General features: G+C 36.1%; 2 protein-coding genes and 1 long non-coding RNA gene across 6 annotated transcripts in view; 1 reads left to right on the top strand and 2 right to left on the bottom strand.

Moving 5' to 3' along the window:
- The window catches only part of LOC125385098, a 22884-nt gene extending 19661 nt beyond the window's left edge, over positions 1 to 3223 (bottom strand). Inside the window, exon 1 of the long non-coding RNA XR_007224063.1 lies at positions 3092 to 3223. This is a non-coding gene — a long non-coding RNA (uncharacterized LOC125385098). The remainder of the gene's footprint in view (positions 1 to 3091) is intronic.
- LOC100651788 (mucin-3A) overlaps positions 1 to 6998 on the top strand; it is a 23018-nt gene extending 16020 nt beyond the window's left edge. For both annotated transcript variants that reach the window (XM_048408346.1, XM_003393285.4), the window contains one exon: positions 77 to 6998. In XM_048408346.1, the coding sequence (XP_048264303.1) occupies positions 77 to 4585 (4509 nt within the window). In that variant the 3' untranslated portion in view covers positions 4586 to 6998. The remainder of the gene's footprint in view (positions 1 to 76) is intronic.
- Positions 6700 to 16188, bottom strand: part of LOC100646730 (serine protease snake) — a 17834-nt gene continuing 8345 nt past the window's right edge. The window contains exons 1-5 of one of the 3 annotated variants that reach the window (XM_003393247.4): positions 13056 to 13272; positions 11806 to 12006; positions 9390 to 9631; positions 8555 to 8856; positions 6700 to 8128 (exon numbers count right to left, since the gene is read on the bottom strand). In XM_003393247.4, coding sequence (XP_003393295.1) covers positions 7738 to 8128; positions 8555 to 8856; positions 9390 to 9631; positions 11806 to 12006; positions 13056 to 13134 — 1215 coding nt within the window. In that variant the 5' untranslated portion in view covers positions 13135 to 13272 and the 3' untranslated portion in view covers positions 6700 to 7737. Of the gene's footprint in view, positions 8129 to 8554; positions 8857 to 9389; positions 9632 to 11805; positions 12007 to 12141; positions 12162 to 13055; positions 13273 to 16188 lie in introns of those variants that run through there. The other 2 variants (XM_048404412.1, XM_020865417.2) reach the window with 2 other exon arrangements.

Here is a 16188-nt window from a genome sequence, read left to right as displayed (position 1 = left end):
ATAAATGATTCCGTAATGGTACACGACGAACAAAAATTAAGCAATGAATTATCACGATGAACATTTCTCTGTTCAGGTATTCCATATCTGCGACAACGGGCGAAAAATCTCATTTCTTTGTCCGAACGGCACCATCTTTCAACAATCGCAGCTAATTTGCGATTGGTGGTTCAAGGTGGACTGTAGCAAATCCACGGAACTGTACGAGCAAAGTAGCGAGCAGTTATTTGAAGAAGAACGAAGACGGGCCGAGTCCCGAAAATCGAAATTAGACTATCCACAGTCGATCGAATCAGGCGCGCAACAAGACTATTACGACGTTCAGAATCTCAGTTACGATGGTAAGCAGAACGGAAGGATTAAACCGTATGAAGAGCCTCCGCAAGAAAATCAGGTGCAACCAAACAGAGAAAGGATCAAGTCCTCTCGACACTTTGACTCTGGCAACAATTTCAGTCAAGAATCAAACTCACAAAGAGACGGTAACCAGCTGTTTGGTGGCAATGGATTTCACTCGAACAATCAACCTTCCAACTTGAAACAGCAACTCAATCAATTTACAAGGAACACCGACGAAGGGAACGTGAATAGATATTCGACGACCAGTCAAGATTATCATAATACCCCGAAAAAGGCTCAAAATTACTACGTTACGAACAGAAACTCGAATAGTCAACGTGATGACAAAGGAGCTCTGAAAAGATTGAAGTTTAAAGGTCTGAACAGGAGCAACTCTACTTCTTCGCAAAGGGTCACGCCAGCTTATACAGAGTCAACTACATTCAGAGGAAGTAATACAAGCCCCGTGAAGGAGTCTCAGCAATTTGCAGAAAGCGCAGCGTTCGTTGGCAATCGTGGGAACCGGTTCAACGAAAACACTGGAAACACGCACCAGTATTACTATCAATTGTACATTAATCGTGATTCTACTACGAGAAATTCTATTTATGATTCGACCACGTGGAGACGGGATAATGAAAACGACGTATCCACGCAGAGGAACGATTATCCGTCATTTACAGACACGACGTCTACTTATTATGAGACGACGACGCAGTATTCGACGGTCACTACTACTCCTCCGTGTAACGACGAGATTACCACCGAAAGTAGTCTTCTAACGAATCCATCTACTTATTCTGATACTCAACCGATCACCGAATCGCTTCTGTTTGCTAATAGCAACTACGAGTATCGTGGAAACGCGAAAACTATAGGGACTAACGTTCGAAGCAGCTTCGTTGACAAGAATTATTACGATGGTAACGATAATAGGGATAATAATAGAGCAACTATCGGGAACACAGGAACAGTTCCTTCTACGACTCGTTCCTACGTGACCACAGATGTCTATCGTCAAAACACTATAACACCGAGTTCTTCGCAGCAGAGATATACAAGCTACTTTTCTCTCACACCAACTGCATCTTTCCGTAGCAGCAATTTTGGACGCAGCACAGAGAGACCAGCGGCTCGAACCACGATCGATAACCAGTCTAATAGGTTAAACAACGATTCTATACCGACTAGCAAGAACCCCTTCACGGTATCTCCAGGCTATCGACAAAATTTGATCAGCACAACCACAGAGAAACCTTTTAGGAGCACTCTGGCTTATCAACAGAACACCGTGACCGAGAAGGATCTGAGTCCTTACGATAGAAGTTTCACGTACAAACAGGGTAAAGTGATGTCTACACTAGGTCCTTATATTCCATTTACAAGAAACTACGCGTACAGTTCTAGCAGTACCACTTCAAAACCAACTCCATATACTCCCACGGTGCCCACTTATACGACGACTTATACCTCTCCGAGAACTCTGATACCAAAACTGAAATATCCTACTCCGACGTCGTTGAGTAAGATTAGGTCGAATGCAGCGCGATTTTCCGAAAGAGAGCACGCGTTGAGTATGCTACACTCTTTGAAGAATCTCGAGCACAGTGTACCTAGTTTGTCGGAAACGTTGAAAGAAAACGAGAGGGCGTCGAACGTTTCCGTCCCTCCAGCTCCTTCGACGTTACACTCTCTGGCTCTCTATTTCTCTACAGCCACAGAGAACTTTGATTCGAACGAAACTACGGATTCCTCTATAAATATAGAGTCTGCAGAAGATGTGGAGGAATCAGCACTTTCGAAGAAGAGTAATGGAACGGTCCAAGTGCCGACCAGTATTCTAACCAGGCACACTATCGATTCGTACACGGAATTATTTAAATTGAACGAAGAGGTGGAGACGAATAATGTGACTACGGAAGATCGTTTGGACAATTCTAGTGGTTACAGAGAGGATTATAACGATGATTTAGAGCTCCAACAAAGCGGAGGGTCCTTGGATGATCTTCGAAAGACTAACAGTACTAGACTTCGAGAGTTGGCTCAAGTGTTCACACACGCTCTGTCCGCCTATTTATTGGATCCAGAATCGTTTAAGAAGGTATTAACGGAGATCAGACCGACCGAGCCATCCAAAACTACGGAAGAAAATGATTTATGGAGCACTACTACTCCCTATCTGATCGAAGATAACACTTCTCCGACCAGAGAAAGAGACGAAGTTCTGGATTTCTCCGATGATGGTAACGATATAAGACAGAAATTAACTACCATTTATCCTACCACCTTTGAACCACCAACCACTACGACCCAAGAGAGCGTTTACGATACTTTTAGCACATCAGCAAGCACTTACTACACTACTCCCAAAGTATTTTCTCAAGACGGGTTTGAGTATAGTACCAACTTGATATCGTTGAGTCCTGTGACTGGCACGTATTTCGAGACTTCCGTTCCTCCGACAGAGAGCACGTACACTTTAGAACCAAACAGTACACCATATGATTCGAGCGGATTCTACAATCAGAATAACGAGGTGGACAAAGGAAACGCCGAGTCAACGGTGACAAATAGCTACGTTTCGTCTGATGAGACTGGGAATCAAAATCGCGTTGGGGGTTTCCAGAATAACAGCGTCACGACTGTCACGGAATCACTCGACAAATTATTCGCCAGCACTCCCATAAGCGACAATTACGTTGTTTCACCGACACCTCCCTCTCCGTCCGTGTTCGTGCACATGGTTACTTACAATTGGAACAAAAAGTCGACGAGTAAGAAACCGGAACAACAATTGAATCCTCCGTTTTTCGACGATCATCCAGAGGCGATTCGAAAGGATAATGATAAAATTCTCGGGTCGTTGAGGCATGAAAGTTATTCTAGCACACCTATGTCCACGCATAGCGTTCGATCGACTACTTTTGATTCAACCACGAGTTACGAAACCTCTACAAATCAGCCTCATAAAATTCCCCGTCACAAGTCGTTATTAGCCGAACCGAAACCAATTGAAATTTCCCTGCCTACGTTACGAAGCAGTTACATGAAGTTTAGAAATCTTTACAATCGCGTGGACGAACATAATATCGAGACAACAGAGAAACCTATAACAACCACAGCTGTTGTTACTGAACTAACAACTTCCACTACAAATATCATAGATACTACGCCTTGCGCAAATGACGATTCTAACGATTCTTTCGAGTCCGTAGATCAGAAGGAAGATTCAAAGATATTAGACAATGACCACTGGACTTCGTCTCCAGCTGTTACTCATTTATGGGAGACTTCGGTGTTCGTCGACCCTCAGAGAATTAATCACGATTTAGAGTCAGACCTTGGCTCCACTGTTACAACAGGAACGTTTAGCGTCACTGATAGTCGAGAAAGAGTAGATTATGAAAACACGCCTTCTCTAGGTGAAGATGTATCGAGTAGTTCAGACGAGTCATTCCTTAGCGAAGAAGATGTCCTGTTTCCATCGCAGAGATTGTCCAGGGATAAAGATTCGCCTACGACATTTTCTCTGCTTCCAACATCGTTTACTTCGTCAACAGCTGAAAACACCGCGACACCGAAGCCAATGATAACCACACGCAGCAGTATCACGACGACCATAACGTCTTCTATCACGTCGACGAAGTCTTTGCCTCATGATACCCTGGTAACTTCTTTATTGCCTTATACAATGGCGACGACTAAGTTAAATGGAACAGAGAACGAAATTGCTGAGAAATTGTTCGGTAAATTAAACGATTCGAGTACTAACACGTTGATGAGGGTGATGAAACAGGCGGATAACAACGAGACTGTTCGACAACTCGTTCTACTTTTAATACGACATTGCAGCGATCCAGCGAATAAAACGTTGCAACGTGAAAGGGAAGAATTGCTAAACGCGTTGCTTAGATTGCCCGTGAACGAATTTTCGTCGGAGGAATCGAAGAACGCGGTGGCCGGAATTAATCAGCTTAGTCTGCCTGCTGTTAAATCGATTAATTACGCAAAAAGTACCTCGACCGCTCCATTAGTCACGGATCCACCGGTGACTACATTTAGGAGTAGAAAGAGCCGCAAGTTTCGAACAACTACGGAAAATTCGGCGAGCATCGTGAGACGATCGGAGAAGACCGCGACGTTGGATGAAAATAATTCTTTGCAGGAGGACGAGACTGTTGCGTCGGATAATAGGGCGTTGGAACTTCTCAGATCGTTGTACACGATAGCTACCAAATGGGGGTGAAAATTCAACAGCTGAGATTTAAGTTGCAAGGATCGTTTAGCGTCGACAGGCTCTGAAGATTAGAAATCCCTTCCGAAACGTGTCTTTTTGAGAAAACAGAAACTACTTTTTCGTATTACTATAGTTTGTATTGGATGAATCGATGAGGTTCAAGATGAAGACGATATGCTAGAGTTTGTTGATTGATTTTATAGACAGACTATCAATTAATTTGTATTGCCTAATCGTATTACAAATCAATTTTCTTTCTTTGCTAGTGTAATGTTATATGTCGAATAACTTTTGTTCAGAGGATTTTTCAAATTGATTAGAAAATTAAATTGCATTGATACGAGAGTGGAAGGTGTCTATGGGTGATGGGAATGCAACACGTACGTAGTTAATACGACGGAAATATCTTTCCTTTCAATTTTCTATACGCACGAAACTCTTTACTGTTAAGAAGTTAAGCTTTGTTCAGATTGGTCAAATTACATGAATTCGAGCAATTTAAATTTGTGTAACTCGTTACCTCTTTACCAGCGTGTAATTTACTCGAGTTGAAATATTTTTATAATTTTCTATGTTTATCCTCATCAGCCGACTCGATTTGAAATAATCTGAAGCATCTTTATGTTACACGAATATGAAATTTTGATTAATCGTTTCCACGGTACTTTAAATAAAATTGACTTTAGATTATACCTCGGATTAAAAGCTTCGTACGAAACCAGCAAGTATCTTAATATTTATGAACAAGAGTGTAATTACTTCCTTTTTATTCTTATTTTCTAATAAAAATATTCTACCTAGTGTTAGGTGTTCCCTTCGAATTAGGTTACTCGAGCTCAAGCGGCTTGAATTCACGTAACTTGACTAATGTGGACGAAGCTTTACGGTGTTAGTGATCGACGAAACGACTCCCGATTAATTTCATTTGAATCACGCGTCGCGGACGAACGAGTCCGCGGGAATAATGAAATTCTTTGGAACTCGTTCGTTAGGTTGTAAATTAAAATACATATATACAATTGCACCTGATCGTTAACAGTATTATATCGCGTACAAGTACACTGTATTATAATCGTTGTACACCCTACGTTGAATAAATAAGAATTTCGATGTTCTATAATAGATTTAACGATTTACCTTTATGAGAAATACGAACTGTACATCTATATCTGTGCTGAAATGGTTTCAATGGTTTGCGAAATTTTAAATCATTAAGGACCAACGTTGCGGCAACGTACTTTCAATTATTCTAACGAATTTATATCACAGAATTCTATTTTTTAACACAGCAATTACGAAAGAGCATTCCAAAGACTTGCAAAATATTTTCTTTGTATAGTATTTCTTCTTCTATCTAGATCCTACATTTTGATAAAGTTTGAAGAAGTTGAAATATTACACGATAATGCTAGGAATTATCTCCTTTCTAAGTCATGAAGATTGATTTCATCTCTCTAATTTACATAATGGACTTTTCTCAAGTATTTGCACACCTAACTCATAGAAAATTTTTGTGAATATATTATGTGTTATAACAAACTTTATCTTTTATTAGCATTATAATAAGACACGATTATCATAATTATAGTAGTAAAATATACCTTCAAAAGTAAATAAAAGTTACAGGATGTTTATTGCAAATACATGTTTACTAAAAATATTAGCATACAGTATGACTAGTTGCCTAAAACATATAATTAGCACTAAAAATATTTGCTGTAAATATCTTGTAACTTGTACGTAAATTTTCAGACTTTCGTTTCAAACTTCACCAATGTGATCACGATAGCTGTATCACATCGCCTATACTTCATACACGATTTTTCACATAACGCACATGATACATTCAGAAAAAGTTTTTATAAATATTCAAACATCTTCACACGCCATTGTACCTTGATAAAACAATCTTTATTAATGCTTTGTAATAATCCTACATTTCGCTTGGTCCTTAATGTATTAATCACTTGGAGGAAAATGTGGAAACTTATATCGTAAACTTAGATTACATGGAATCGCTTTGAATCTTGGTGCTGGTATATTTCTTTGCATCTGGATATCTTAAAGAGTAACGACTTTAGAGATACGAGGCCCTTGTTAGAGGTATTTAACCGTTCACAGTATTCGTCTAAAATATTTTTATTTCGTTTAGACAGCATTTTTTCTTTCTTTACATTTTTTACAAAAAGCATACAATCAATACATCTTACGTTTATCCGCCAATAACTGTTTCTACTTTATTCCAAGATCGCGTACGCTCGGTTTTAATAACTGTACTTCGCTTCGAAGAGTATTCAAATCGACGCTTATCACATAATTACCGGCCAATAATTCGAGCTGGTCCGGTAGATATTATCGACATTATGTAAAATAACATTTGTACAGGATGTGAATAAATAAAAGAGGGTTTTGTTAATGTTTACCCCCTATCGTTCTTTCCTTCTCGATGACACACATTGGATATACTAGAAGTTTAGGGGTTCGGACACTTAATTAAAGTTCATCTTTGAAGCTTGAAGATATAATTCATAAATTTCTCTACCAGACAGAGGCATGATTCGAGGTAAGCAATATTTGAATTACTTTCGACAATTTAATATTACGACATTGATTTAAGTTATCCGTAAAATTAGCTTCAAAATCAAATTCAAAGACGATTTTGATAACACGAGATTAATTTACAACTTTAAAACTGTTTGCTTAAGAAATGGGAAACGTAACTTAGCTCGTGTTCCTGCCCTGCGGTCTTCAATTACCAACTTTTCTATTTACTAAAAAGTTTCGATATTTTGTAGACTATTCAGTTACTAATTACTACTATTTCTTTTACGAATCACTATACAATTTATTAATCCTGCTGCGGCTCTTTAATTTTCCACCTATGAATCTCGCTGTATTCTCAATCCGAAAAGAGGAATTTTAACGTTTTGAGAAAACCTTTAACGTAAGTGAAAATGTTACAAAAAAATCGCACATAACAATAAGAAATTTTCGGATATGACGCAGCAGAAGCAGCAGATCATCTAAGGTATCACGCACGATTAAATTGGATGGAAAATCGGAAAAATGGAACTGATCATATACATCATTGTCTCCGTAACATAATCCAATTCTACTACGCGAATGTCCTCCAGGTATGTATAACACGTATAAGGCGTGTTTCAGTGGGACGTGTATGTGATGTTAAAGATAGGATTAATAAATGACAGGTTTATGACAGGTTCACTCTTGTTACTCGGTGCTTTCGGGACAGCTTTGTTGTTCTCGTCGTTTCTTATCCACACCTGCTCCTCGATCCAATCTAAATAAGGATATACCGCCGTATAGACGCCGGGTTTAGAGCCACCACAAGCTTGTCCGAAAGCCGTAATTCCAACTACTTTAACGCCTTGCTGGCTGAATAGTAAGAGTGGACCTCCGCTATCTCCTAGACAGGCATCTGCTCCCCTCGTGAGATTCGTGTCTACAGCACAAATCATGCTGTCGTCGATGCCATTGGGTAATTTTGGAAATCCTACGTAGTCTTTAGTACATTCTTCTCTATCCACGAGTCTGTAATTTCGAACGAGTTAAGACATTTTGGTGCTTCTCTCGGGCTGAAGATTTTTTAGCACCCTAGAGAATTATAATCTGAATTTTAGAAATTATATGACTGATGATGTAGTAATAATAATAATAGTAATAAAATAATTAATAATATATATAATTTATAATAAAATATAATAATAAAATAATTTAGCGACAAAATTTAAATTACGACGACGAACGGGAGAAGACGCTTTAAACTTGGCTGCGTCACATTTCCTACAGGTTTCATCAACGATTCAAAATACGAATATGTAAAAATGTCATTTTAAAAGAAATAACATCGAAGCGGAAAACTTTGAAAACAACATTAAATTTTATAGCTCGAAAAAATCTCGAAATTCTAGAAATTGTGCTTTGGCGATTACGGTTAAAATAATAAATTTATGATACCTGAGAGCGGGTGTCCTTCTCAAATTGATGGAGTTTGGCTCTATACTGCTAAAGTCTGTAGCACCCCAACCAATCACTATTAAAGACATTTTCGGTGTCATGCTCAATGTATTTAAGAATTGGGTTTGGAGGCAGACAGGATAAACCGCACTGGAAAGTAGTACTTTTGTTTTCAACTTCAGAATGGCAACATCATTATAATTCACACTCCGTTTATACTTCGGATGAGATATTATGTCGCTTATCGGGATTCGCTGCACGTTTGCCGCGATATTTACTATGCTTTCGTTTCCTACTCGTACCTGGAACAATGAGTAAAAGTTCATTGAAGAAACCCGTTAACGTTATCTAACTTTAATTCGTAAGATAATAATCTTATCTTTCTTTCTTTCAAGAGAAATATTTACATATGTCGTAGGGAAGTTACTTGTTACAGAACATATACAGAAACATTGCGCGAATTACATTAAATTTTGCTGCTTAAGAAACAAAATAAACGTAATCAATGGTAATATACGTGCAATTTAAAATTTTCTTTAATCATATATCGTCGAATCTTTCCCTGATCATGAAGGGAAGAAAGCACGGTTGATTTCAATTTCTCGTTCTGATGGACACGCATTAACTTATTTCACAACAATGCAATAACATATTTTACGTTAAAGTAGTAAATGAAATAATGTTTGAAAAAGATAGACAGATACATGATATGTAAATTTTAAATCACACGATATCGTATATTAACAAACAATAACAAAGTCGTACAACAAGAACGAAGATAGATACAGGAGTACAGGTTTTTATTATTTTCAAAGAATCATACAAACATACTCACTTCGACTGGAACTTTTTCGTTTATATTATTCACACAGTGTGCTGCTGTTAACACATGTTCAATAGAGATCAAACTACCTCCGCATTCGTAAGTGATAGATGCTGAATTTTCGGAAGAGTCCTCGTTAACATATCCTAAAGCGACTGCATATGGGAATTCTCCAGGTTTAGCCTCGACTCCGCCGTATATGTGAAAAGATAGATCGTACAATTGCGAGCTCTGCTCATTGTATTCTTGGCAAGCTAAAAATTAAATACATTACGATAAAAATTTCGATAAAAACTTTTTAATCCTCTTGCGCAATAATTTACCAAATAAGCGACAAGTCAAATCACAGATTAATACAGAATTATAACTTCTCTAATTTACTTGTAAAATTTCATTCGTTTTATCGTCAAACATATTAATCTATTTGTAACTCGATAATACTGGCAACTTGTAACTTGCGACACGGTATTATTATTGATCTTGTTGTTATTTCTGTATTTAGAGGTAGGATCACAATAGCTATTATTTTATTCTTTGGATACATCTATCACGCCGTTCTGAGCCGAAAAACCTTTATTGCATTTTCTTACATGGACTAGGAATAAAAATAAAAGAATATCTTAAACCTATCGATTAAATCTATTGATTATATCTAAAACTATAACTATTCTAATTACTATTTATTGTAACTAGCGCATCTACATATGGATGGCAAGCGCGAACTCACGTTGTCATTTTCAATAGATCTCAATATCATTATTGAAATTTTAACTGGGTTAACAATGTTAGCTGCATTATGCAAGAGAGCCGTGGTAATAAATCCGGCAAAATACGTTTCGAGAAGATTAATATGCGTTTAACAACGGTTGTAAGAAAAAGAAAATTTCTAAAATGAAGGTACGTATTCTTTTTGGTAGTACGTCTACTTAATTTTACGCATTGCGCATAAATCCTGGACCAAGAGGAAGGTTAACCATTTAAATTTTAAATAGAGTATGCAAATCAACTTCGTAGTAGGTGATTTATACGCATATGATTGCGATATTTTATCAAGGAATTTCTTTCTGACGTATCTTTATGCATTTCGTGTTTCATTTCAGATTCAGATAAAATGCATGCAATTTGATATGTTAAGATAGTAAATTTGTATTATAATCTATTCCACGCTTCTCGTTCAACGTAATTAAAAATTTATGATATTATTTTATAAAATTCATAGCAATAAATTACGTACACCGCATCTCGTAAATATAAAACCACCCTGAAATTTTCAATTCTTATACAGATACGAGGTACAGGAATACAACGTGACAAAAGACTAGAAGTATACGAAAATGAATAGTTAAACTTAGGAAAGTTATTGTTATTATTTCATTATACAGTATGCTGAGTTAAATATTTACGTAGTAAGATGAAAATTTCGAACAGAATTTTTACGCTGGTTTTATAATTATGAGACAAAACTAAACTGCTTCTTTTTAACCGTTTTTCTTTCTTTCAATAAATATTATAATCTAATCTTTTGTAATAAGAAAAATTGTTTCTCAATACGATATAAAATATAGCATGCTTTGTTTCTTATCACATTAACGTACGAAGACCATACAGGAAAAATATAATCAATCGAGCCTTTTGTTTTTCGTAGAGAGGCAATCTTTTTTTTAATTCAATATGCTTCGAACCAAACCGATATTACCAAGTCCTACCTTATTATTTCGTATATACGTACGTTTTCAATACTCTTATGAACATTCCAAAATATTAAAAAGGTACATGAGATTAAGTTGTATCATTACCCTTTAATAACAGTTCCTTTTATCGTTACTTTTCAGACAACTCACTCCTTTTTAACTACTAGAATTATGTTATACTCCTAGTACAACTGTTTCTGATATTTCCATATGCTCGATCATTGATGATGTTCTACAGACTTCGATCTACTACATACGCGTACTTTTCACACATGCAAGCGATTGTTTCTAACACGGGCGTAAATTTTTTTATACTGTCCGACCAAAAATTACTTTCACATTGTGAATCTTCCGATCTTCCTAGATCTCTAAAAATATCTGTGAAGTGTAAACTTCCTACGCAGATTTTTAATGAAAAGAAATTGTCGAAAACTAATTTTCATAAGATCAATTTACTACGTCGAAATAGGTTTTATAGTTTGATTATAATATAAACACGTGGAAGTTTCAGAGACGGACTCGTTATTTACGATACAAACTAACAAGTTTAAAAGAGCGATGGTGTAACAGGACTTTTAATTACGAGTGATAGAATCTAATTTGTGGAAACTATGGAAAAAGTTAACTATTAATACAAAAATCTGTATAGCCCCGAAGAAAATGCATGCTTTGTGGAAAGAGTGATTACGCGCAAAGTACTTTAACCATAGAAAATTATATAATCCAAAGAGCCATACCAACATCAGCTGGACGAGGCGATATCTTCCTCGTGATATTTATGGGACAACAAACGATCTCGATGTCCTTAACGAATCCACATCTTCCCGAAGAAGTCGTATGTCTTCTACCTTCTATTACTTCCTGTATCCTGAAGGGACAGTCGGGCAATTTCCTACATACACCTGGATTACCTTGTTCCATCGTGCAGTGACTTCCTTCTGCGAAGAACAAAGAGAAACCGAAGGTAATATTGCTTTTACTCATCGTGTAAGATCCTGTTAGTCTTGTTAACGAGGCAGAATTTCAAGTTTGTATTTAACTCGGCCTCTTCGCGCAAACAATTTAATACAAACGTTACTCCACATGATCGGTACGAAGTTGCCCGCTAAGAAAGGCTTGACTTTACAATACATAAGAGTGACGTCATAAAAGTACACAAAACGTCTCTGCAATAAGCAAGTGCAGTTGCTCGCGAAATTATTTGAACGCGTGTCATAGAACATTTATCTGTATATATTATCTACGTTATGCAAAAAGTTTTGTATAATGCGCGACACGATACAACTATCGCGATAACGCTGGTAAAGTTTGAGGCAAGCCTGAAAATTTATATGAAAGCTGCGATATATTTATTGCAAACATACATTTCACAAAGATCACGAAATTGTTTAAACAGTGAATTGTCCATTTTACCGATAGGCATTATGGTATCGCTTTTAACGCTAATTATGTTTGCGATAAACATCTTGTACGTTATATTTTCTTTCATGTACATTTTCGAATTGTTTTCAAAGCTTGCCATAATAATCATGATATCTAGTCGGTTTACAAAAATGTGATATAATAAGGGTCCAAATACTTTCGCGAGTCGCTGTAAAATAAATACGTATTTCGTTCGCGTCGTGCAATACAAAATTCGCGTAGATCACTATGTTCGTGTTCGTAATACGACGATATAGGTTTTATTGGGACGAAAATGTTCCCTCACGGTACATCATAATTCCGGTCGTGACGAAGACAAAGTTGAAAAATTCAAAACGTAGAAATATTCCTACTTTTTCTTTTTCTCTCTCTAGAAAATCCGAGTTGAGTGGGCGGAGACATAACAACTCTACCGTCTTTCGTGATCACAGTTTTAAACACTTTTTGAAGCGAGATGATCATGAATTTTTAAATCGTTCGACGAGAAGACGATTACGACGAGAAGAGAAAAAACACAGACACAGACATAAATTACACACGGACAAGGGATAGATATTTTATTTACCATAGAGTTCTGCTTTGATCGCGGATGCTAAGACGAGGAGTAGGAAGAACAAGGCATTCGATCGAACGATGCTGCACATTTCTGTAATAACGTACACAAAACTGACACGGCGATGAGAAGTGAAACAAACGATGCCGATAAACCAATCCGCGTGGCGTACGGTTCAAGACTAAACTGATGATCAAGCAAGCACGAGTGATGCCATGAATCAGATAGAAGGGAAAGACTCGAAGAAAGATTCACGCCCATATGTTTTGGTCTTCCTGGTGGGAAGAACAGGAATAGAGGAAATGACAAAATTAAAAAATCAATGATGAATAGGCGGCAATGTTACGATGTGATTTACAGCGATTAACGTATTACGTATTGAATGTTAGATGCCTCTTTATGGACGTCGCAAACCGGATTTGAACAATGTAATTAACGTTACACGCGGTAATTTACGATTCTTTATTTTAATATTGTTTTATAGTTGCTAATATTTAATTTAATATTGCTTTTCCTTCCAAAATTCAATGATTCCTCAATGACGCTGTAACAACAAATTGCCAATTACCTCGGGACGATGTTATTTGGTACAAAGATAAAGCGATCTTGCAGGCAGAGACCTATTTGGAATTATGTCATGACGAAAGTATATTGAGATTGAGATTGATGGTTATTTGAGAAGACACGTCGATAATACGTAGTTGACATTAATTTAACAATGATTCTTGACATATTGTTAATTACAATAATTGGGGTACAGTTAACGATCACGCAACAATTAATCGCAGTTAAGATAAAAATTCTTACATAATATTAAGTCAGTGAAAACTAATGGACGCTCACAATAGATCTTGACGCAGCTATCGAACAAAATATTATTTTTTTACGTTTGAAAAGCATAGTTATTGTATAAACATGACAATAACGCGACATTTTTCTTTGTCGTTGGTTCAAGGACCTCCGTCACAAAGCTACCTGAATGATACCTTATCGTTCGCTTCCATTTCGTTCAAAAGTTTATATAGAATCCAGCGTTTCGAATGTTACATGATGATACTTATTATTATTAGATAATACTTATTGTATTAGATAATAAAAATTGTGTTCATTTATAATGAAAATTTAATTGACCTACATCTGAATGATTTTGTTCCAGTCAGAACGAAATATATTCCGTGAAGTAAATTTTATCGAAAAGATAATAGTTTCTGTATGAAGAAACTAATAATAATAATAATATATTTATTGCATCGAGACTTAACGTTTACAGTGGTGTGTGAAAGTTTCTGGCATAAATTTTGCACTTTATATTCCAAAAGCGATATCTGAGAAATGTTTACTTACCAAAGGGTATAAGTACAACTTAAACAAAATGATAAGACAAATAAACCGTTATACGGTTATATAATATTAGTTAAAATTCTTTAAAATATCATTTTTGAAATATAAACGGGAATCTTTTATATGTTCTGAATTCGAAATAATTTCTTAATGACTCACTTATGTATATTATGTATACCTAAGTATATATATATTTATATTCCACTCTATATATATATATACCTAAGATTATATATATTTATATTCGACTTTAAATAAGCCGATAACTGAAGAATTTTGTTCGTGTCAAATTAAAATGTACTCGGTAAAATATGTTTTATCGAGAAAATAAAACGAACGAAAAAATGAGAAACCCGCGCGCAGAATGCAAAGTTGGGTCATCGTTGGATGACCGTGAATGATAAGCATTTATTTCTGTAACAAAAGCTCGTATACGTAAATGAAGAATTTCAGACAAGTTTTCCTGCTTCTTATCCGAATTTTCTTTTTTCCTCGATGTTAAACCCGTGAGAATAATTAGATCTATGATATATTATTAGTCATCAAAGATACATAGAAATCATATATGCAATGGCTTGCATTGCTAGTTTGTTCCTTATTCAGTCACCTAGATTTTATTTCCTAGTAAACTTATTCACGTTCGTTTACATTAAACAGAAAACCGCGAAATTACACGGGTATTTACTCGCAGGGTTTCCCATAAAAATAGAACTTGGGGGTTCACACATGTACGACATTGGCCTGAATACCTTCCCCGAAATGCACTCGCATAAAAATAACCGTGTTTCCTTGAGATCGTATTAAAAATCATAATCGTACGTGTATCACGATGAAGTTGCAACTTAGGCTCTCCACTTTGTTTCCTTATAAGAAATTCACGTTAATGCTACAATTATTCTGATCTTTATGGCCTCGTGTTGATTTTTCAAGAAAATTTCTGATTAAGTTTTACACGTACGTCATAGAACCCATAAATATCAGCCACTGCATTCATAACGATAGGAAAGACAAACGATTTTCTCGTATTAACAAATGAGCATCGTCTCTTTATAGATTACTAACATATAGCGCGCAACGATGATAAAACGTACATGCAGCTGAATGAATGAAAGGGCTCCATAATCGAGCAAATCAAAAACGAAATTAATGAATAACTGGAAACCGATATCCAGGACAAAAGGAAGGAAGAAAATATCCAGTTACCAGCTTTGATATTCTCTGTCGTATGAAATGTATTTTTTATAGCATACTGTAGTATGTAATCGAAATGAATGGAAATCTGTCTATATTTAGAAACACGCAGTAATTCCCAATTATACTATTTTACATGAGTTATCTAATATTGCGTTAATGCATGTGACTATCGCAATTATAAAACAAAACAAAAATAAAATAGAATTGCCTTCTGATTCATTAGTGTTCACCATTTCTATCCTAATTACTCTATTTGCAGTGTTCCCAATTATTATCGATCGTAAATTTCACTGATCGCTATCTGATTCTATGTTAGAATAAAATAGAGTAAATTCAAAATACAAAATAATAAACGCCAGTACTTATGGAACGAGATGATGGCATTAATACTTCCTACATCTTCAATAAGCAATAAAAAAACTAACACTAGTACTGTAATCGTATCAAAGGCGATTTATGCTTCATACAAATTACCAGAATGCTTGAACAGATATCGTTTGTGATTCCCCGGCTGCGTCTAGACGCGTGTTATAATGTACGCGTGTACAATAATGCACATATACCTACCGAATACGTTTCGAAAGCATTTAAATCCGGATGAAAAAAGTAT

This window comes from Bombus terrestris, chromosome 1, assembly GCF_910591885.1.
Source record: "Bombus terrestris chromosome 1, iyBomTerr1.2, whole genome shotgun sequence".
NCBI lineage: Eukaryota > Metazoa > Arthropoda > Insecta > Hymenoptera > Apidae > Bombus > Bombus terrestris.
Note: the sequence above shows the minus strand (reverse complement) of the source record. Positions and strands in the feature narration are given on the sequence as shown.